Consider the following 21,828-nt stretch of genomic DNA (forward strand, 5'->3'; position numbering starts at 1 on the left):
ATACCCCCCCAATTGTAAATTCACATTGTGCAACATTTACAACAAATTGTTGCACCACCAACAAAATATTTTGAGGCACCCCTCCCCCCAAATTTAATGGGAATTGCTATTCAATGGCGTGTATGCCACATCTCATGAATGATGATGCAGGGCATCATCTGTGTTCTCCTTCTGACCTACTAACTGCCATTACAGATCACTTAAGGCAGACCCCCCAAGTGTCCCTATTGTCTAGGGACAGTCCTGGATTTACAGAAGCCGTCTCAGTTTCTGAGATTTGGAAAACCTGTCCTCAGGGGTGTAGCTAGGTAAATTGGTACCCGCCCGGGGGCAAAAAAAAAATTGCCACCCCTCCCCCAAGGCATGGGAACGTCAGGGGGTACCCAGTGCGGAAAATTTCTTGTCAACCCCCCCCATTGATCCCCCCCCCGCAAAAATGGTTTTACGTTATTTCATATTTTCTTACAAAGGAATAACAACAAATAATAATAATAATAATAATAATAATAATAATAATAATAATAATAAACAACTTTTATTTATATCCCACCTTCCCCGGCCAACGTCGGGCTCAGGGTGGCTAACATTAGATACCGTATTTTTCCCTCCATAAGACACACTTTTTCCTTCCTGAAAAGGAAGGGGAAATGTTAGTGCGTCTTATGGAGCGAAGGCTTAGCTCCTGCTGCCTCCCACCACCCCGCTGCATTTGGCGGGAGGTGGGGGGCGGCAGCGGAGATGTTGTTGGATCCTCCCCAGGGCTTTTTTCCAGCTAGAACTTTCCAGAACTCAGTTCCGGCACCTCTCAGTTGGGAGGCATTGCCATTCTAAGAGAACAAGGGAGACGTTCATGGTAAGTTCCTGCACCTCTTCTTCTAGAAAAATAGCACTGATTAGCCCCAACCTCATTGTAACACTGGATCCAGTTTCAGGCCTATACACGCTTGACCAAAGTCTGGAGGGAAAGCCTGGCCGTGTACACTTCTGTGCATATACCTTCTCTCACAGGACCAGATGTTTAGAAATCTGTGATCTCTGACCTTATGGTGACTTTTTAAATGTTAGGCAAACTCATAAAGAGGAAAAGCTCCAAACTGGAACGTCCAGATTTTTGTATTTTTTACACTGTGGACTTCCCTGAGATCTTCTGATGAAGGAAGGTATACAGAATTAATAAATAAAATAGATAATAATATAAACAAGAAGTGTAGCTCTTTCATGGAAGCTTTCAATTTCCATTAGTTGCAATTTCCTCAGGGTTTCCCTCCAGTCATTGATTACTTGCTGTAGAACAAGAGGGAATGCAGAAAATACAAATTCTAAAAACAGTTAAAACCTTCCTATAAGCTCTTAGAACATTTAATGTACACTAATTTACTTGTTCCAGAGTGGGGGGAAACTTGGAAAAACCAGGAACAATCCTGAGGAAAGCCTCTGGGAATTTGCCTATTCCTATTTAAAACATAATAAATAAAAAAATTCCTTCCAGTAGCACCTTGGTCTCTAAGGTGCTACTGGAAGGATTTTTATTTTATTTTTATTTTATTTTTTTTGACTACGGCAGACCAACACGGCTACTTACCTATATTTAAAACATGTTAGCAGGCCAGGAGAGTTCTAATTAGGAAGGAGGAAATACCTGCCTCCATATAAGGTTGTGAACATCACATAGGTACTCTCTAAATTATGCCTCAATGCTGTCACTAACAACATCAGTTTATTTATTTACTGAAAATGAACCACTGTCTTTTACTTTCTAGAGTGTACCGCCTTCATATAATAGAAGACATGAGTGTACCAACTGCAGTGTGGTCTGGTGGAAATGACTTGATTGTACGCCCAGGAGATATAGCCATCTTAGTTCCTCGCATATCTAACCTAGTTTACTACAAAAATATATCATACTGGAACCACTGGGATTTCATGTGGGGCCTCAATGCCCCCAAACTCATGTACTACAAAATTGTGGAGTTGATGGGGAATTCTCTATAAATCAATATTTTGCTGTGATGGATTTGAGCTCATTAAATTTATTGATGCTTCTTTTCATTATGCCAGATCTGCTTTCGCACCAAAATCAGATCTGAAGTCAAACAGAAATGGGTCAAGATACAGTGGTACCTTGGTTTATGAACAGCCCTGTTAACAAACTATTCAGTTTATGAAATCTGCAAAACCGGAAGTAGTGTTGCAGTTTGCAAACTTTACCTTGGTCTACAAACGGAAGCCTAACGGTGGAAGGTTACTGGCGGTGGGAGGCTTCATTAGGGAAAGCGTGCTTCGGTTTAAGAACAGATTTGTTTTAAGAATGGACTTCAGGAACAGATTAAGTTCGTAAACCAAGGTACTACTGTAGTCTGTTTCATGCAAGTACAGTGGAACCTTGGTTTAGAACAGCTTAGTTGACGAACAAATCGGCTCCCGAACACCGAAAACCCGGAAGTAAGTGTTCCGGTTTGCAAATGTTTTTTGGAAGCCAAACGTCCAATGTGGCTTCTGCTCCTGCAGTCAATAGGAAGCCATGCCTTGGTTTTCAAATTGTTTCAGGAGTTGAATGGACTTCCAGAATGGTTTAAGTTTGAGAACCAAGGTTCCACTGTACAACTGAAGCTACACAGCCATCCCTGCCTCAAGCACTTTGCCCCCAAAGGGGATATTTGTAGATGGGCAGTAAGGTCCACTTTGGGGGCTCAGGTTTGTTCTATCTTATTCAATTTGGCCTCTGGCATGTGCTCAAACAATAACAAATCTATAGGGGAATAAAAGAATCATTAATGGCTCAGGATTTTTTTCTGAGGCAATATGTGCCCAGCCAGGACTGGGATGTGCTATTACAGGTGGGTAGCCGTGTTGGTCTGCCATAGTCAAAACAAAATAGGAAACAAAATAGGAAATTCTTTCCAGTAGCACCTTAGAGACCAACTGAGTTTGTTCTTGGTATGAGCTTTCGTGTGCATGTTCCCTCTCACTTGTGAGCTTCCAGCTGCCTCACTCTTGCTCCTATATTGTGTGGCCAGGCAGAGTCCCCCAAACCCCGGGCAGCCCCTGAGGGAAATAACAACACGTGACAACATTCTATGGGATTAAATTGGCCACAACTTTATTAATATTCAGATGTAGGAAGACCTTGGCTCAGGCATTGGGCGTTTATCCTTCCCAGCCCCCCAGCCGGGGTTCTGGGTAACTTCAGGGTTATCCAGCATGAGTGGCGTATGAGCTAGCTCTGGAGAACATATTTTCAAACAGATAGCCCGCCCCCCTATTCGCCACCGCTGGAGGGGGAGGGCAGTGATGACCTTGGGGCATATGGTTAATGCCTCCCCCTGAGACCCCTTTAACGGGAACCCTGTTATCAACGCCGCAATGGGGGTGGGGGTCACAGCTCCCCACCCCACCCCCAATTTCGTAGATGACTAAAGGATTCCGCCCAAGGCCTGCAACCGCCAAAGTTGTGATGAATTGCTACGGGAAAGGCGAAACCTGCCAATGCAGGGAAAGTCCTTTCCGGCCCTTCAACAGCGACCTTGTCATAGCAGCACCTGCGTGCCTGTGTGGCTGTGGAAAAAAGGTGGTTAACCTGCAAAGTAAACGTCAATTGAGGGAGTGGAGGGTGGGGAAGCTCTGAATCCAACGGCCGCTTCCCAGGTATGACTCAACTTCTATTGTGTGCACTGCCTAATCCCTCCTTCTGCCTGGCCAATCCCCCTGGCAACACCTCCCCAGCCAGGATTGGGCGGCTGCTAGAGTAGGTGGAGTCCACAGGTATCCAACCTGGGAAAGGTGGTGCCAGGTCCAACTGCCAGGAGCTGCACCGTGATCCAAGGGGGCTACTCGTGACCACGCGAAAGGCGCACCCCATTTGATGTGGGGAATGTTCATTATCTGTCCTCTTGCCCTGTAGCATCTGCTCTTGTGGCAATGTTGGGGGCACCTCTGTCTCATGTGTCATAGGAATGCCTGGAAAGGGCTCAGGAGTATGAGCAAACAGGAAGTTCATGTAAGGAGCAAAGAATGGCTGTCGCAGTCTCTGAGTCATGTGACCCAAATGGTTTTAGTCATAACATTCAAGAAAGAGGCCTAAGGAATGAGAATGGGGGCAGAGGAGGAAGAGGTTACTGTAGTCAAAAGTAAATGATTGGGCTCACATGCACACAAACATGTGAAGCAGAGTTGTCACACAATTTGGTAGTGGATGAAATATGGAAACAAAAGAAGAAGAAGGCAAGATCCATCAAAATGTTCAGACTCTGAGCCTTATCAACAAGTTACATTGGGACTCTAGTCTATGAATGAAAATGGGCAACTATTTATTTATTTATTTAGCTAGCAAGTGGCTCCTAGGTGGTTTGCAATTGTAAAATCAATGCATAATTAAAACAAACAATAGGAAATCCATTGTGGGTTTTGAGGCACCCTTAATTATAATGCACAGTAATAAATACAGGTATATAATTAAAACCACACAAACTAAAACAATAACACACCAGGAGTTCAGCGCAGGAGAATGCTTGCCTAAACAGGTGTGTTTTCAGAGGCCAGCAGAAACCCAACACAGATTGGACCTCTTGTATTTTAGCAGGAAGGGCATTCCACAACACTGGCAGTGAAAAAGTCCATCTCTGAGGAGGTGAAGATTTGGAAGGATAGATGAGAAGTTTGCCCTCTGTTGTGCTGAGTTTTAAATGGTGACCATCCAAGCAGGAATGTTGCTGCAGGCAGCGGGAGTTGCAAGACTGGATGGAGATAAAGATATCCGAGGTAGAAAGGTAAAGCTGGGTGTCACCAGGGTACAGGTGGTGCTGAAATGAAAACCAATGGATTTGATGAATGATCTATGTAGAAATAGTTACAGGTAGGTAGCCGTGTTGGTCTACCATAGTCAAAACAAAATAAATAATAATAAAATCCTTCCAGTAGCACCTTAGAGACCAACTAAGTTTGTTCTTGGTATGAGCTTTCTTTTTTCCCATTGCCAAGTTTCAATTCACAAAAATGAGAAAAATCAAATTAACAAATGTCAAATCAATAAATATATGAGCTTTCGGGTGCATGCACACTTCTTCAGATACCTAGAGACCAACTAAGTTTGTTCTTGGTATGAGCTTTTGGGTGCATGCACACTTCTTCAGAAGTGTGCATGCACATGAAAGCTCATACCAAGAACAAACTTAGTTGGTCTCTAAGGTGCTACGGGAAGGATTTTTTTTATTTTCTATTTTGTTTTGACTATGTAGAAATAGAAAGGGCTTGGGTCCCTGAGGGGCTCTATCCAAAAGTGATTGCATTGCTCACAAATAAGCGAGATTAAACCGAATCTAGGATGAGGTTCTTTCGAATGGCACTGATACACAGACACCCTTGCACACATGGATCTTGTCAATCTACTAAAACATCTTGTTCAGAAACCAGTTAGGACAGTTTTTGCAAGAGTGTATAAATGAAGAAAGGCCTCCAGTGATATGTAATGACAGTTAAGAGGTGAGAAGGAGGACACAGAGAGTGGTGTATGTTTTACTGCGTATACACAGGAGGAATCGGAAGGAGGACACAGTGTGGAAAGCGTGGCACGGGGATGTCCCTGGATATAATTGTAGACTGTTGCAGGGTATGTATTTACAATGGAGAAAAAATGGCCTTGTTGCCTCTGCAGTGGTGGAGTAACCAAAGTATTTGAGCACAGCATCTTTCTTGGCCGGTGCTACACCTACAGACCTGGGCACTCTTGTATATGGCAGTGGTGCTGCCAGAAAGTCCTTCATACGGGTAGGATTAAAATTGACTTAATTGATGCTGTCTCTATGAATGTACCATAAGCCTATTATATTAAATAGGAGCTTAGGTGGAAGCACCAGTATCTGATGTCACATGCCTACGTGCAGGAATGCAAAAGAACTGTGTATTAAAATGTAGGGTGGCTTTAAAATGAATGGCATAGGCATTAAAATAAAAGGTTTATTAAGGACATCACTTTAAAGTAATGGGTCGCCTATTCAGGGTTCGTTTCCATAACCTTGACTCCACTCTTTCTGCATCATATCCCTCGTTAGTAATTTAGGGGAGCATAGACTCACAGGGCAAAAAATGCCCCAATTTCCAACACACATGTGTTCTGCTGTGATTGTGAGTGGCCGCGTCAAGTGCACTGCTACAGATCATCAGTCATGTGCATTTATTTCCTTTACACTGGACACAAGTATTAATTAGGTGTTCCCAATGGAACTAACCAAGAATGTTGTGCCATTCTAGTCATATAACTAAGGAAGCCACCCACAATATTACTGCTATGCTGCGGATACTTTGATATCAAGAAGAAAGAGAACCGATTATAAGGAAATGGCAATTGCAAAAACAAATCCCTTGTGAAACATGGAAAAGGAATTTCTCTGGTAATAGATAATGCTGGTAATGTTGGCGGAGGCATCATTTGGAAATTCTGTTCCTGCCTAAACACAGCTAGAGGACTCTGAGTGGTAATATTTTCATTTATTCTGGGTTTTTTGTATATATTTGCATTTTGAGGAGTATGGGGTATTGCTAAGCAAAAGGTAAGGGGGAAGGCAAGGTACAGTGTAGCCTGGAATTTTTAAAAGAATGTCTTAAAACAGAACGGAATGAAGATTTGTAGGGAAAGATTTTTTTTCATGTGCCCCTCTAGGTATAACATGCTGTAACTCAAGCATGTGTTTTTGGCATGCAGCCCCAGTTCCCTGATATTCTCTTCTCCTAGAAGGAAAGCAAGCCCTGGCATTATTGTTGTTGTTGTTGTTGTTCTTGTTATTCACATTGGTTTAAAACTCTTCTTTTCTTCCCAAATTAGTTTACTTGGTTTATGCAGCTTGGAATTCCAAGCATTTAACACAATTTTGTTTTCTATTAGGTTTGATGGTTTATTTTTGTATGCTACTCATATATTGAATTTGGATTTCAGACATTCTGGAATATTTGATTAAAATGTGTATATTTTTGTCTGCATTACTTATGAAGTAATTGATGTAGGATACCCCACCTTTTCCCCCTCCTCTCCCATTCACTTTTTTTTTCTTTTTTAAAAAATTCATATATAGAAAGAAGATGTGGTGGTTTCTTGCCATTGCTTGCCTAATACGAGCAACTGGGAGCTCAGAAGAACTGAGTGGGAGCAGAGGTTCAAATCCTGAAGTTCACATGAATGTTGTAAGCTATGCACTCCTTTATAAATCTCATGGCAGTGGCAGGCCTGAGATGGGCCTAGAATTCAAATCTGAGGGAGCTGAAGAGCAGTGCTTGTTCCTTCTGTCTTCCTTCCTCCAGTCTAGAACAGGGGTAGCCAACAAGGTGCCCTCAAGCTGCTGTTGTGGCACTCCAGTTCCCATGAGCCCCAGACTGCATGACCATTTATCAGGGCCTAATGGGAGTTCTAGCCCAACAACATCTGCAACGTGTTGGCAATCCTAGGTCTGGAACATCAGAAGCATAACTATTGGTTAACGGGGTGGGGATATGTAATTGGGAGTGGTGACAAACAAGCCATGGGGAAATGCAAAACTTATTTCTGGTGATACGGAGTAGTAGTATGTAGAACAGCAAGGACAACAGCACTTTCTGTTTCCCTCTTAGCAGTGCTTTTTTTCTTTAAAAATGTTTAGGGATACTCTCATTTTCCTATTCATATTGAAATACTGCCCCTCAATGAGGCCAAACTTAGATTCACAGAAAGTTTAGGTGTATGTGTGTTTCCCCCCCCCCCGCATCCCCCCCAGAAAAAAAGAACTCTTAGTGTAGTGAGCCCAATGAAGACTTCTTGGCAGAGATGGCTAGAGTGGGGCGAAGGAACGGGATGAGAGTGGGGAGTTCGGTCCTGGGGGAGGACCCAATGGCCTGTGAGGTGCTGTGCTGGATGCTGGTTGTCGGGAGAAAGTCCCACCTCAGTACTGTTGGATGTCCCAAGCACCAAGGGAGGGCTGCCTGATTTGAACCAGGTGTCTCCTCCTGCCAGCAAAACGCTCCTCACCTCTGGGGATGTGCCTGAGTCTGAATCAGACAGTGGGCCTCCCTCTCTAAGGATGCAACGTTGGTAGCACCAGCATGAACACCTCCCTTAGAATGACAATGGAACCCACCCGAGAGGTGCAGGAATAGAGTTCTGGTGACTTCCGGCTGAAAGAAAGCCCTGCTTACATCTTTGGAGCTCAGCATTAATCTGCTAAATGGACTCATTGTAACATAATCTATGTGGTGAATTGTGGAATTGAATGTTTGGTAACAATCTGGCTGAGAATCTGAGTACGGTGTCCAAGAGTGAGAGCCAGGAATTCTACTCCATAATACAGTGGTACCTTGGGTTACAGACACTTCAGGTTACAGACTCCTCTAACCCAGAAGTAGTACCTCAGGTTAAGAACTTTACCTCAGGATGAGAACAGAAATCGTGCGCTGGCAGCATGGCGGCAGCGCGAGGCCCCATTAGCTAAAGTGGTACCTGAGGTTAAGAACAGTTTCAGGTTAAGAACGGACCTCCGGAATGAATTAAGTTCTTTCTCTCTCTTTTTTTTATTTTGTAATATAATTTAATACAATTCATGTTACAACTTATTTCCATACAGTACATTTATATTACCTATCTCACAATCTTATCCCCTTATCCCACCACCAATTCCCATTTCCCTTTCATTTATACCTTCTAACTCTTTTAATTATTTTTGACCCCATGTATTTCCCTCCGCCTCCAACTCGACTTCCTCCAAGATCTATATTTCAATATTATTGCATTCCAAGTTCTCCCTCCATTTGATTATTCATTCTCTATTTCTTACTAGCTCTCGTACTTCTATTTTATATTGTATACTTCATATTTTTTATTTAGGCATGATAGCATAACTTTCTTTGAGCTGGGCTTTGCCATATACCCCTCGTAACATTTCCATTCATTTTTTAGTTTTTGGTTTGACTGATTTCTTATTGAAATGGTTAATTTTGCCAAGATTAGATATTCATTTAATTTACAAATCTATTCTTCCTTTGATGGAACCCTCTGTGTTTTCCAATGTGTGGCTGTTACTACTCTAGTGGCAGTGCTTGCGTAAAGAAAAATTCTTTTCCTCCCTCTCGGTATTTCATCATCTATTAATCCAAGTAAATATGCATCTGGTCTTTTTGTTATTGATATTTTCAACATTTTCTTCATTTCTTCATTCACTATTAACCAGAACTTCTTAATTTCCTCGCATTGCCACCACATGTGTATTGTCATTCCTTCTTCTTTATTACACCTCCAACAAAGGTTTGATTTTAGTTTGTACATCCTGGCCAGCTTCACAGGTGTTAAATACCACCTATGGAACATTTTTTATAAAGTTTTCCTTAATTGTGTATGAGGCAGTAAATCTTATGGCTTCTTTCCAGAATTTTCCCCACTGCTCTAAATAAATTGTCTGGCCAATATCTTTAGACCATTTTATCATTGATTCCTTTACCTCTTCATCCATTAAATCCCAATCCAATAACAAATTATATACTTTAGACAATAATTTCTTATTATTTTGTATCACTATGCTATCAAATTTAGAATTTTCTTTGGGAAAGCCATTTGTTGGATTTGCATTAAATATACCTTTAAGTTGTGTATACTGCCATCTATCTATTTCATATATCCTTATTTCTTCAAATGTTTTTAACCTCAACTTTCCTTGTTCTTCTTTTACTAGTTGTTTATAAGTTGGCAAATTTGTTTTAGTGTTTAATTTCTTAATAGCAAGGGCTTCCACCGTTGAAATCCACCATGGTGTTTGCGGTTCTACATATCTTCTATATTTAATCCAAACTTTATATAATGTTCCTCTAAGGATACGACTTGTAAATTCTTTATTCACTTTAACTTTTTCATAATTGAGGTAGGCGTGCCATCCATATCTGTTATTAGTTGTTGATATGGATAGCAGATACGAATTAAGTTCTTAACCAGAGGTACCACTGTACTGAAAGCAGTTCAGGAACGTTTCTCAATTCTGACTGTACCGGTAGGTTGAGTAAGTGAGTATGAAGGAGGCAGGCACAGACAACATCACAACCTTTTCCAGTCAGACTTCCTCCCCGCTTTTAGATGTTTTATCATTTGTCTTAGTACTTTGAAACAGTACACTGTTTTGGGTACCTTTGCAGAAAGACAGTATACAAATGCAATGAAATCTGGTGGTGGTGGTGATGTGTTGGTGCAGCTTCATTTCATACTGAACAGGAGCTTATTGCAAACTGATTTTTAAAGCAAAGAGTGAAAGGGTCTTGTGTGAAAGAGTCTACACTTGTCAAAAGTTTCTACACAGCTCAACTGCTTTGTACGCACGCAGGTTGTAAACTCATACCAAGAACAAACTTAGTTGGTCTCTAAGGTGCTACTGGAAGGATTTTTTAATTTTTATTTTGTTTAGGTTGTAAACTTGTTAAACATTACATGTGAATAACACTATGATTGTGCTGCTCAACTATAGTTGTATGCATATATATGGAATGTACACTTGTGGTGACATCTGTTTATGGTGTCTTTTAGACAAACACAGAGCAGACACAGGAAAGGCCTGACTTCACTTAGAAACAACCGCCTCCGTTGCCATCTAGTGACTGACCTATATACTGACACTATCAATGTACAGTTGTTAGCTAAAGGTCTCTGTGACAGATTAAAACATTTTGAATTAAAACATCTCAGGAATTGATTGCTTCTTCTTTTAGAGTGAGGTGATCCGCTACAAAGGATACCCCAGTGAAGAGTATGAAGTCTTAACAGATGACGGCTATTATTTGACAGTAAACCGCATTCCCTTTGGAAGAGAAAATCTTACCGCCGGAGGTATCTGAGAATATTTTTTTCCTTATTCAGAGTCCAAAACAAATTGCTGGCCTATCACAGTGGCATATTAAAAACCTTAAGACAGTGCAGAATTATGTAAATACTAGAGCTTTACATGAAGCTATCAGAGCTTCAGTCAAGACCCAAAGCCATTGCATGACCCTCTGGAATCATTGCATGACCCTCTGGAACCCCATTGAAGTGTTCAGAAGAGCATATGCAGCCTTAAACTGGATGGGTGAAGGGGCAGGTACACCAGCTCCATTCCTCAATTGTCTTGTATTGAGCAGGAAGGTCAGAAAGGGACTGAACACCCTAAAAAGTCTCTCCTCAAATGAGAGCCCAGCCTTATCAGGATCACATGGAGATGTCCTCATGGAAGCACATGGAAATGCCTTGAGAAAGCATCCTTATAAATTCCCTTCAGACTTCCCAGGAAGGTCAATGATGGGATGGGCAAGTTCACTTCATATCAGGGCCTTGGGAGCATAGTTTGGTGTGTGCCTGCCTATTCCCCTTCCCCAGTTTCAGTGCCCACAGATTTTTCTGAATTCTTGAATAGTGCTCTGTTGACAAGCCTCCTCTACAGTCAAAATTCAGATCCATGCCACTGAATGAGACAAAACAGGGGTCACCAACCTAAGGCCCATGGGCTGGAAGTGGCCCGCAGAGGTTGTTTGACTGGCCCATGAGCCGAGCCATCCCTGAACTGAGATAAAGCTTGCCGACCCCTGGACTAGAGCCTAACAAACATACTGACATAATGTACTGTAATATAAGCTATAATCTAATTATATAAACAAGGGAGAGATTTGTCAAAAACATCTTTGTTATCATGGCACAGAGATTCTCATTTGCTTTGTTATAAAGATTTGTTTTTTAAACCAGGTCCCAGGCCTGTTGTGTTACTGCAGCATGGGATAGTTGCGGAAGCTAGCTTCTGGGTCGAAAATCTGGCGAACAACAGTTTTGGATTTATATTAGCGGATGCTGGCTATGATGTTTGGCTGGGGAACAGCAGAGGATCAAGTTGGTCTCAGAGACACCAGAATTTGTCAACTGACCAAGAGGAATTTTGGGATTTCAGGTATTTTGAACTGTAAAATAAATAGCAATAAACAATATTATTTCATACATTAACTCTGCTGATCTTCAGCATTTTATTGCAAATTTCTCCAGATTAGCACATTTTTGTATGCAGTTTTGACTAGTGAACACATTTTTGCAAGTAGTATCTCCCAATATGGTACATTTTAAATGTTATTTTCACTAATAATATACATTTTATGCACACTTTTACCGAATATACACATTTTTGTAAACACTGATTGATTGCAGAACTTAATCACTCAAAAATTTTAAGAACTTAATCACTCAAAAAATTTTATCATATCAACAAATTTGATAAATTCAGCTTTAAATGCAGACTGAATTGAATTTCTCCCTATCCCTATTCATATCCCTTTATGTCAATAGATTTGCACTGAGCAGGACTATGGCTATGACCTATAGACTTCTATGCATGTAGCTATCCTAAGAAATGAACTGTAGAAACATAACCCTTTGAAATAGGGACTATAAAAATTTCGGAGCCCTGCACAATTCCAGAATGTGTGGGAAAGAGTAGAAGTCTACACGCAGGGGGTTTTCACATCCTACAGCCCTATGTGTGATGCCTGTTAGAAGTAAAACGTGGGTCCCAAGACCCTCAAAATAAATTCTGAAAAAAACTGGTGAAGCATCAAAGAGTTTATTGAGTACAATACATTCTTGCAAGAGTGGGTGTCCAAAGTAGGAACACCCCAAATTGGCAAGGCACAAGCTTATATTCTTTATACCCAAATCACAGGTTCCCTCCCTTGTTTACCCATTGGCTGGGTACATGCAAGGTTTACAGCCTATCATGACCACCTAGTTACAATACTAAAATCTCCCATTACTCTAGTTCCAACGACCACTACTCCTGTTTACCTTTCTCCTTATTTAGTCCATGTCTCTAATGTTTTTACACATTGACTCAAGCAATAAAGCCACATCCCAACCACTAGTGGGTGTACAGATAAACTGCAAACGGTTGCAAACAGCCCTATCTATCAGCCTCCTAACCACAAGCTGTTCTAAAGATACGTGTAAGAAAGTTTCTGCTGTCTGCAGTCATCTAGCCATTGCAGCCTTGTGGCCTTTTGAAAAGGCAACATTTTTATTCCTCACAATGCCCCTTCCTATGATTCATATGTGAGGGGACCATTGTGGCTGGGTGAACCTGTTACTCCTTGTTAGGGATGGAAGGATCTGTCGGTTTAGGTTCTCTCAGTTTGTCACTTTTTTTCCCAATCTTAAATTTGGTTCTCCACATATCTGCAGCAATTTGAATTTATTTATTTTTGTTTAACAAGTCTTCATGGAAATTCCTCAGAACTTTAGTGCAAAGTTCTCTTGATATATTTCGGTGTGCACATTTCATCATGTCATTTTCACTAATTTCTATTCACAGTTTTGCATAATATGTGTATTTTGTAAACTCTTGATTGGCTGGAGAATGGCATCACAACATATGGATTAATGTGAATTTCGAAGGATAGCTGTGTTTCAGTTGTCGTTTCGTTTTAGAAAGTGCAAATTTGAAATATTCAGGTTTCATTGCAAACTGAATCAAATCCCCTCCTTCCCTCGTCACACCCTGAATTTCAATAGGGTTACACTGAGCAGGACAGTAACTAAAAGCTATAGATCTCTATGCATGTTGGCTTTCCACATACGTACTGTGACCTGCATGATTCCAGAATGTGTGGAAAGAAGTAGAGGTCTACACACTGAACATCTTCACATCCTACAGCTTGCTTTTATGTGTGATGGTTCTTCATGAGATTCATGTGTAAAGTGAAAAAATGTGTGTCTGTGTGATGTTGTGTGATGTCCTGTTGCTGGAAGCCACTGCTGCAAAATTAAAGTGGAGAGTAGAGATGGTGGCTCCACCACCTGGTTCTGCACCCACATTTCACTCAAAACCCTCCAGAAGGCAACTCTGGGTGAACATCTGGGAGTTCGGATGAAGAGGTGTCACTAATTTTGCCATAACATTTAAATCTTTTCTTCAGTTTCCATGAAATGGCTCTGTATGACCTTCCAGCAATGATCAACTTCATTCTGAAGAAAACTGGGCAGAAGCAACTGTATTACGTAGGCTACTCTCAAGGCACAACCATTGGTATGCTAAAGTGGACTAACCCATGTTTTTTTACTCTCTTGTTCTCTTTCTCTTTCTTAAAAAAATTAAATAAAATGGCTTATGTTCTGCTATTCTGGATCCTAGAGCCAGCTGTAAAGATTCCAGTTTGACCTTATACTGCTCATCCGTTTGTTTTGGGAGTCAGCCTTGCCCCAACACTGCTGCTGAATTGTGAACCAGTCAGTATGGGCCTGCATTCCCTTTGTGACTATGCTATGTCCCTGTGAGGGTACACAGGAGTTTTCAGGAAAAAATGAGAAAATAGCTGTAAGGGTGGAGAAAGTGGTAAGGTGTCCTGTTGACCAGCCCATGGGCCAGAAATCGCCAGTCCTTGGGCCAGATACATCCCACGACCAGTTTGAACTGGTCCTCTGCCCACCTCCAATCAGCAGCTGCTCGCTGGGGAGAAAAAGAGGCTTTGACGTTATAGAATAAAACCTTACCATGAGCCCATGATGTATCGTAAGAGTTCAGCCTTGCTTTACACACAGCTGTGATCCTGAGTTTCCCCTATTTAGATTCATTTTAGACTTTTACAGCTTATATTTAAAAGAGAAAATCATTACAAGAATAACAGAGTAATCTCAATTGCCTTATTTTACTGGCAACTGGTTTCAACTTGATGAGTAGAGAGGGGAGATGGTCAGGTTTTGCCACCCATGGCAGATCTATTGCTAGGCTTCAATTTGCGACCCATTGATCGCATAGGGCAGATATAGGGAACATGTGGCTCTACAGATGCGCTTGGACTCCAACTCCCATCAGCCCCAGCCAGTGTGGCAAATGAACAGTGATAGTGAGAGTTGTGGTCCAGCCATATCAGGAGGGCCAGGAATCCCCATCTCTGCTTTAGAGTCTAGGAGTAGCCCTTTGGTAAATTGGCGAATGAATTTCGTACTATGTTGTTGTTGTTGTTTTTGTTGTTGTTCAGTCGTTCAGTTGTGTCCGACTCTTTGTGACCCCATGGACCAGAGCACACCAGGCACGCCTATCTTTCACTGACTCCCGTAGTTTGGCCAAACTCATGCTAGTCGCTTTGAGAACACTGTCCAACCATCTCATCCTCTGTTGTCCCCTTCTCCTTGTGCCCTCTGTCTTTCCCAACATCAGGGTCTTTTCTAGGGAGTCTTCTCTTCTCATGAGGTGGCCAAAGTACTGGAGTCTCAACTTCAGGATCTGTCCTTCCGGTGAGCACTCAGGGCTGATTTCTTTAAGGATGGATAAGTTTGATCTTTCTGCAGTCCATGGGACTCTCAAGAGTCTCCTCCAGCACCATAATTCAAAAGCATCAATTCTTCGGCGATTAGTCTTCTTTATGGTCCAGCTCTCACTTCCATACATTACTACTGGGAAAACCATAGCTTTAACTATAAGGACCTTTGTCAGCAAGGTGATGTCTCTGCTTTTTAAGATGCTGTCTAGGTTTGTCATTGCTTTCCTCCCAAGAAACAGAGAGCAGTCCTAAATGCTCACTCTCTTTTTCTCCCCTACCCCTTAGGCTTCATAGCATTTTCAGCCATACCAGAGCTGTCTCAAAAAATCAAATTATTTACCGCCTTGGCTCCTGTGATTTCTCTTAAGTATGTGACAAGCCCTCCTTCCAAATTTTCCTTCCTACTACCTGACTACTCATCCAAGGTACACATCAATCTGTATTTTATTACCGGGTAATCAAAAAATACTAGGCTAGCAGGAATTTAAGAGTAACCATTCCCTTAACTCCATAACTAAGATAGACAATTGTACCTGTCACCCTCATTGAGATTACTCTATGCGATAAAAGAAAAAAGTCTATAAACTGTATGATTCTATATAACAGGTTCACATTTTACATAACTGCAGTGTTACTGTGAGAGCGTACTGGATGAAGGGCTGTTTAGAAATATAAGAAATGCAACCTAAATTTGTTTGAGTTGCTATGCACAGCAAAATTTCGTTTTTGTTTTAAAAAAAAAAGTTTTGAAGAACCAACACATGCTTTACTATACATTTCATTGAGCTGTGGATTGCTCTTACAGTGCTGATCAACATAAAGAGAACAAACCAAGAAAAAAAACCATGAGGATTAAATATTTCCATCTAGGGGAGAGATGCATGTGTGCTTTGTGTTTCTGGTCCACATCCAACTAGGAATAGGATTATTATTTTTTTCAATTCAGTTTGCATTGTAGGAGAGCCTACCTCATTTGCACAATATGCAAAAAAGAAGCTCAGCTGCCATTCAAAATTTGCTCATCTCCAAAATTTGGTTCTCCGGGCAGGTTATGAATACAAAAATGCATATACTAGGGTAAAATGTGCATATCAATCCACATGTCAGCAAAAATAGCAGGAAAAAATGGTTATATTAGGGGAAATTTATTTGCAAAAATGTGTGTGCTAGGCAAATATGTACCAAAAATGTATATATTAGAAAAAAATAACACTGAAGAAATTCCAAGCGGATTTGTGCCTGATTTAGAAATGTGGAGAATTGAACTTAAGAGTGGAATGTGCAAAACTGAGAGAAATAGAATCAACAGATTCACTAATTTTCACTCCAACCTTCCTGCACTGAGGACTCAGCTATACAGCTGCAAACATAATGTTTTAAGTGCATTATACAAATGTGACACTAGATGGTGTTGTTGAGCTTATGGAAGATTCAGTATATTTTTCAAAGTGTTTTTTTTAATAAAGCATTTTCAGAGCCTTTTTTATATGTGTCGAGATTCCACCTGAGTTGGAAGATCTGAAGGGGTCTTGTAAATAGATTTGGTGGAACATGATTACAAGCCTCCTAAGTGTTATCAATGTTCCTGATTGTGAAGAGGCTTGTAAGTATGACCAGATGTATGCCCTTCTAAATCCCTTTCAGACCTTCCCAAAGGAAGGTGGACCAGATACCCCTGGCACCTGCATTGAGGGTACGATCAGCATATGGGTCTCTGCTCCCACTCTCCAACTGAAACTTAAGAAGCTGCAACCAGCCACAAAAAAATTATAGAGGAACATAGCTAATCCCGTAAATATTTTTTTAAGGTTAAATTGTAACACCTTTTATATCTTTCCAGAGCATTTTTGTCAGAGGAGAATTTGTACTGTTTCGCAAGCCCGTGGCAGACTTTATCAGAAAATTGTGCAGCGCTACATTCATGCAGCAATTCTGTGCTCAACTCATATTCTCGGCAGGCGGATTTAATGCAACAAATCTAAATATGGTGTGTAGATGTGTAAATAAAACATAGTAGCTAATGATTGGTTTGCTACATGCTCTGAATCTTCATGAAGCTTCATTTTTTAAGCAAAAGCTGAGCATCCAAAGGGTGCAAAAAGCTGAAGACTCAGAATAAGACAGGAATCTTGTACAAACTTTAAATAATCTCATTGAACATAATATGGCTTACTTGTGAGTAGATATGCCTAGGATTGCACTATTACAGCACAATCTTGTATGTGTCTAGTCAGAAACAATTCTCATAGAGCTGAATGGGACTTACTCCCAGGAAAATGGGCATAGGTGCCAGAAAGTGAATCTCCATCTGCACTATACAGCATCTTACCACTTTAAACAGTCATGGCTTCCCTCAGAGTGGTTAACAATCAGTTTGTGGGAAATAATAAAGGTCTGTGAGGGGAATTATAGGAGTCACCAAACAACTTTCAGCACCCCTATCAAACTACAGCCCCCAGGATTCATTGGGGGAAGCCATGCCTGTTTTAAGTTATATGATACTGCTTTAAAGTTAGGGTGCAACTGGCATTGGAGACATGTCTCCTGAAGAAAAATGACCATTAGAATTTTGGTTCTGTCCAGCCTATGACCTTAAAGACAGAAGGCATGCACTGCCTAATGCCTGCCGAGCAATAAGCAGGATGTGGCCAGTTCATCTCAAAGGGTGAATCAACTTCAATGCATCTTATTGCCTTAACAATAGTTGCTACTAAAAAGCTGGAATTCAGCAACATAAGAAAAGCCCCGAGTTTCTCAAATTTGGGTCCCCTACTGTTGCTGGACTACAACTCCCATCATCCCTAGATAACAGGACCAGTGGTCAGGGGTGATGGGAGTTGTAGTCTGACAACAGCTGGGGACCCATGTTCAAGAAACGTTGGAAACCAAAGGCCCATCGCGCCCAGCATCCTGTTTTCATAGTGGCCAACCAAATTCCTATAGGAAATACAAGAGCTGAGCCTGAGCACAAGCTCAGTCTCACCATTCCTGTCTCCCAGCAGCTGCTATTCAGAAATATATTGTCTCTGACACTGGAGGTACTGCAGAGCCATTATGACTAATAGCCACTGATAGAGTTGTTATTAATAATAATAATAATAATAATAATAATAATAATAATAATAATAATTTATTTGTACCCTGCCCATCTGGCTGGGTTTAAATGAATTTGTCTCAACCCACTTCAAAGCTACTACCACATCTTGCAGAAGTAAATTCCCCAGCTGAGCTATATACACTGTGTGACAAAATTATTTGCTTGAACTTTCCTGAATCTGCCAGCTGAGTTGGCCTCAGGTTCTTTTAATGCGAAAAGGAGAAATCTCTCTCTCTCTCTCTCTCTCTCTCTCTCTCTCTCTCCACACACACACACACACACACACACAAATACTCTTTCCATCCCATTTATAATTGTATAGTATTTTCCTCATCCCTTTTCTAAACAACATAGCCTTTACTTGTAGGGATGTTTCTGGGGTTTTTTGTTTTGTTTTTTAATTCCACTGGTTTTTTTCAGATTTTTGTTTATTTTTCAAACTTTTCCTGCAGAGTCGATTGGATGTGTATGCAGCTCGCTTTATAGATGGAACATCAGCTAAATCTATTGTACACTGGAAACAGGTAGAGTGTTGTATAATTTTTAGCAACTGGGGTGGTCAAGAGAGTTCCATGCTTATATGCACACTCAGAAATTACAACATTTCTGAGCTTCCAGCAAAGAATCCTGCAACCATTAGTGTACTTAACTTTCCCTGGGAAGCGACTACAATAATTAAGCCAATTTAAGATTCAGGTAGGTAGCCGTGTTGGTCTGACGCAGTCAAAATAAATAAAAAAAAACTGTCCAGTAGCACCTTAGAGACCAACTAAGTTTGTTCTGGGTATAAGCTTTCATGTGCATGCACACTTCTTCAGATACATCTGAAACAGTGGTCTGGTGACTTCTGTTTCAATGTATCTGAAGAAGTGTGCATGCACACAAAAGCTTATACCCAGAACAAACTTAGTTGGTCTCTAAGGTGCTACTGGACAATTTTTAAGCCAATTTAAGTTGGTGCTATTGTTCTACTTTGAGCTTTCTGAACTGACATGGTTAAAACCTAGTTTTGTTTATTTAGGCAGAGTAGGGAGCTCTTTTTGTCTTACGAAAAAATGGGCACATGGACACCAAGTGTTCTGAAAATCCCTTCATTTCAGAAAGGGATTCCTCACATAAAATATATTTTACCCCAAGAGATATTTACTGCCATAGAGATAAATTCCAAAAGGAACAGGCAACGTTCATAATTAGTCAAACAAGGATTTTACAGAAAAGAATAGGCTGGCTCAAAAATAGTAATGTTATTATTTGTAATATGTATCACATAATATCTAATGCTAATATCCAATGCTATGGCCTTCCTATTATTTTGATAGATAAGAGATTCAGGATTATTCAGATACTTTGACTACGGGAAAGAGAATCAGGCAAGATATAACCAGGTAAGAAAGAACAATTTTTCTTCAGTAAATATGGTGAAAATAGAAATCTGCATCAAGGGCACATATTTACAATGGTTCTGACTATCAGCACAACCCAGATGATATTAACTGCTTGGAGTTCTAATCAGTGTCAATATAAGAGATAAGCATTGGCCTAATTTTCTGATGTTCTTAACATGGATTTGCAAAATATCATTCTTTTATCCAAAAAGTGATTTGGTGACACAAGATTATACATATCTACATATTCCCAAATCAGGACAAAGTTGGGTTTTGTTTTGTTTTTTTTGTCAAAGTTGTTGATTTTTTTTTTGGCGGATGGGGGGAATTGGATTTTTAAAACTTTTTTTCTTAAAAAGATGCCCTAGTTGCTATACATCTAGGTTTTCCCAGACATTTTGCCAATTCGGTGGAAATTTGCCCAGACCCCATTTTGACAGTCCAATTCCTGGATGTATGGCAGCCATATATACCTCCCGCCATTCATCCATGGAGTTCAAGCTGGAATGTGTCATTGTCCCCTCATTTTATCCTCTTAACAACCCTGTGAGGTAGTCTAGAATGATTGTGACTGATCCAGGGTCAGTCAGTGAACTTCATGGTTAAGGGGGAATGTAAACATGGATCTCCAAGTACTAATTAACAAGCTAACCAATATACCACACTAGCTCACAGTTAATGTGAATGTGATCTCATCAGGTGTTTACCTCCACATGCTCAGAGAATGTATGTGTGTGGGGGGGGGTGGAACATGGCTATGTACATTAGCCCCACCCTCCTCCTAGATCCAACCTCAGACCACACATTTGACCAAAGTTTGGAGGAAGAGCCGATATGTGTCCAGTTGTCTCCAAGGATTTCTCCTAGCCCTGCCAGGGATTTAATATGGGACCTTCTGCATTGAAAGCAAGTTCTTTTCCACCTCCTTAAAATGTGGAGAGAATCTCCTGACTCCCAAACTCCGTTTCCTCAGACCAAGCAGCAAATAGTTGGAGGGTCCTCAAAGCCATTCCCACCACCCAAACCACTCCCCACTTTCCTTGCAGGAACAATGGTATTGGCAGCAAAGAAATGTGGGGAGAACTCCCCTCTTCTTCCCACTTTGTCATGTTATCTGTGTGATGAATTACAGAAAGTGTAGCTCTTTCAGGGAAGCTTTCAATTGTCAGTCAGGTTGCCTTGGGTTCTCCCTGCCCCCTGCTCCATTGTTTGTTTGTCTGTTTGTTTTGTAAATGTGTAGAGCACTTCATGGGCTGAGGCCATCAAAGTAGTGTACAACAAGCTAAAAAGAAATAAGATAGAATACAAAACAACAACAACAACAACTCTAGAAAGCAATAAATCAGTGACTAAAGTTCCTGGGCTTTTAGTGCAAAACTTCAAAAAACCAGGAGCAAATCTGTGGAGAACCTCAGAGGATCCACCCAACCATATTTAAAACATGTTAGCAGACTATAAGTGTTCTAGGTAGAAAGAAGGAAAAACCACCCATCTATACAGGCCTGTGGACTGTGGTCTGAATTGTGTCAAGATGCTGTCACTAACAACATTTTAAAAATAATAATGATTCATTGTCATTTTCTTTCTAGAGCTTTCCCCCTTCGTATAAAATAGAGGACATGACTGTGCCAACTGCAGTGTGGTCTGGCGGGAATGACCTGATTGCAACCCCCCGAGATGTAGCCGTCCTGCTTCCTCGTATCACTAACCTAGTTTACTACAAAAATATGACATACTGGAACCACTGGGATTTCATCTGGGGCCTCAGTGCCCCCAAACTCATGTACTACAAAATCATGGAGTTGATGAGATGCTTTAGCTGAGATGGGATGCCTTAGCTGAGTCATGGTTGCTTTAGCTGAGATTCCTGCAATTCAGGGGGCTGGACTAGATGACTCTTGGGGTCCCTTCCAACTCTACAATTCTATGATTCTGTGAGGATGGCTCTGTAAATCGATACATTCCTATGATAAATTTCATTTCTTTCTTTACACCAGTCACAACACATACTATACAGTCATACCTTGGATCTCAAACGCCTTGGCTACCGAGCAAATCAGCTCCCAAATGATTGGAACCCAG

The 21,828-nt window shown here is 41.0% G+C and overlaps 1 protein-coding gene across 1 annotated transcript; it reads left to right on the plus strand.

Annotated features, from left to right (window-relative positions):
• The first annotated feature begins 6,281 nt into the window (after positions 1-6,281).
• Positions 6,282-21,610, plus strand: LOC117046800 (lipase member M-like). The gene is made up of 10 exons (XM_033149206.1): positions 6,282-6,470; positions 7,065-7,173; positions 10,705-10,822; positions 11,711-11,909; positions 13,921-14,030; positions 15,550-15,689; positions 17,105-17,251; positions 18,814-18,885; positions 19,681-19,746; positions 21,336-21,610. The coding sequence occupies exons 2-10, from the start codon at positions 7,072-7,074 to the stop codon at positions 21,567-21,569; spliced, it is 1,188 nt and encodes a 395-aa protein (XP_033005097.1). The 5' UTR covers positions 6,282-6,470; positions 7,065-7,071; the 3' UTR covers positions 21,570-21,610.
• Positions 21,611-21,828: the final 218 nt, after the last annotated feature.

This window comes from Lacerta agilis, chromosome 5 (assembly GCF_009819535.1).
Source record: "Lacerta agilis isolate rLacAgi1 chromosome 5, rLacAgi1.pri, whole genome shotgun sequence".
Classification (NCBI taxonomy): Eukaryota; Metazoa; Chordata; class Lepidosauria; order Squamata; family Lacertidae; genus Lacerta; species Lacerta agilis.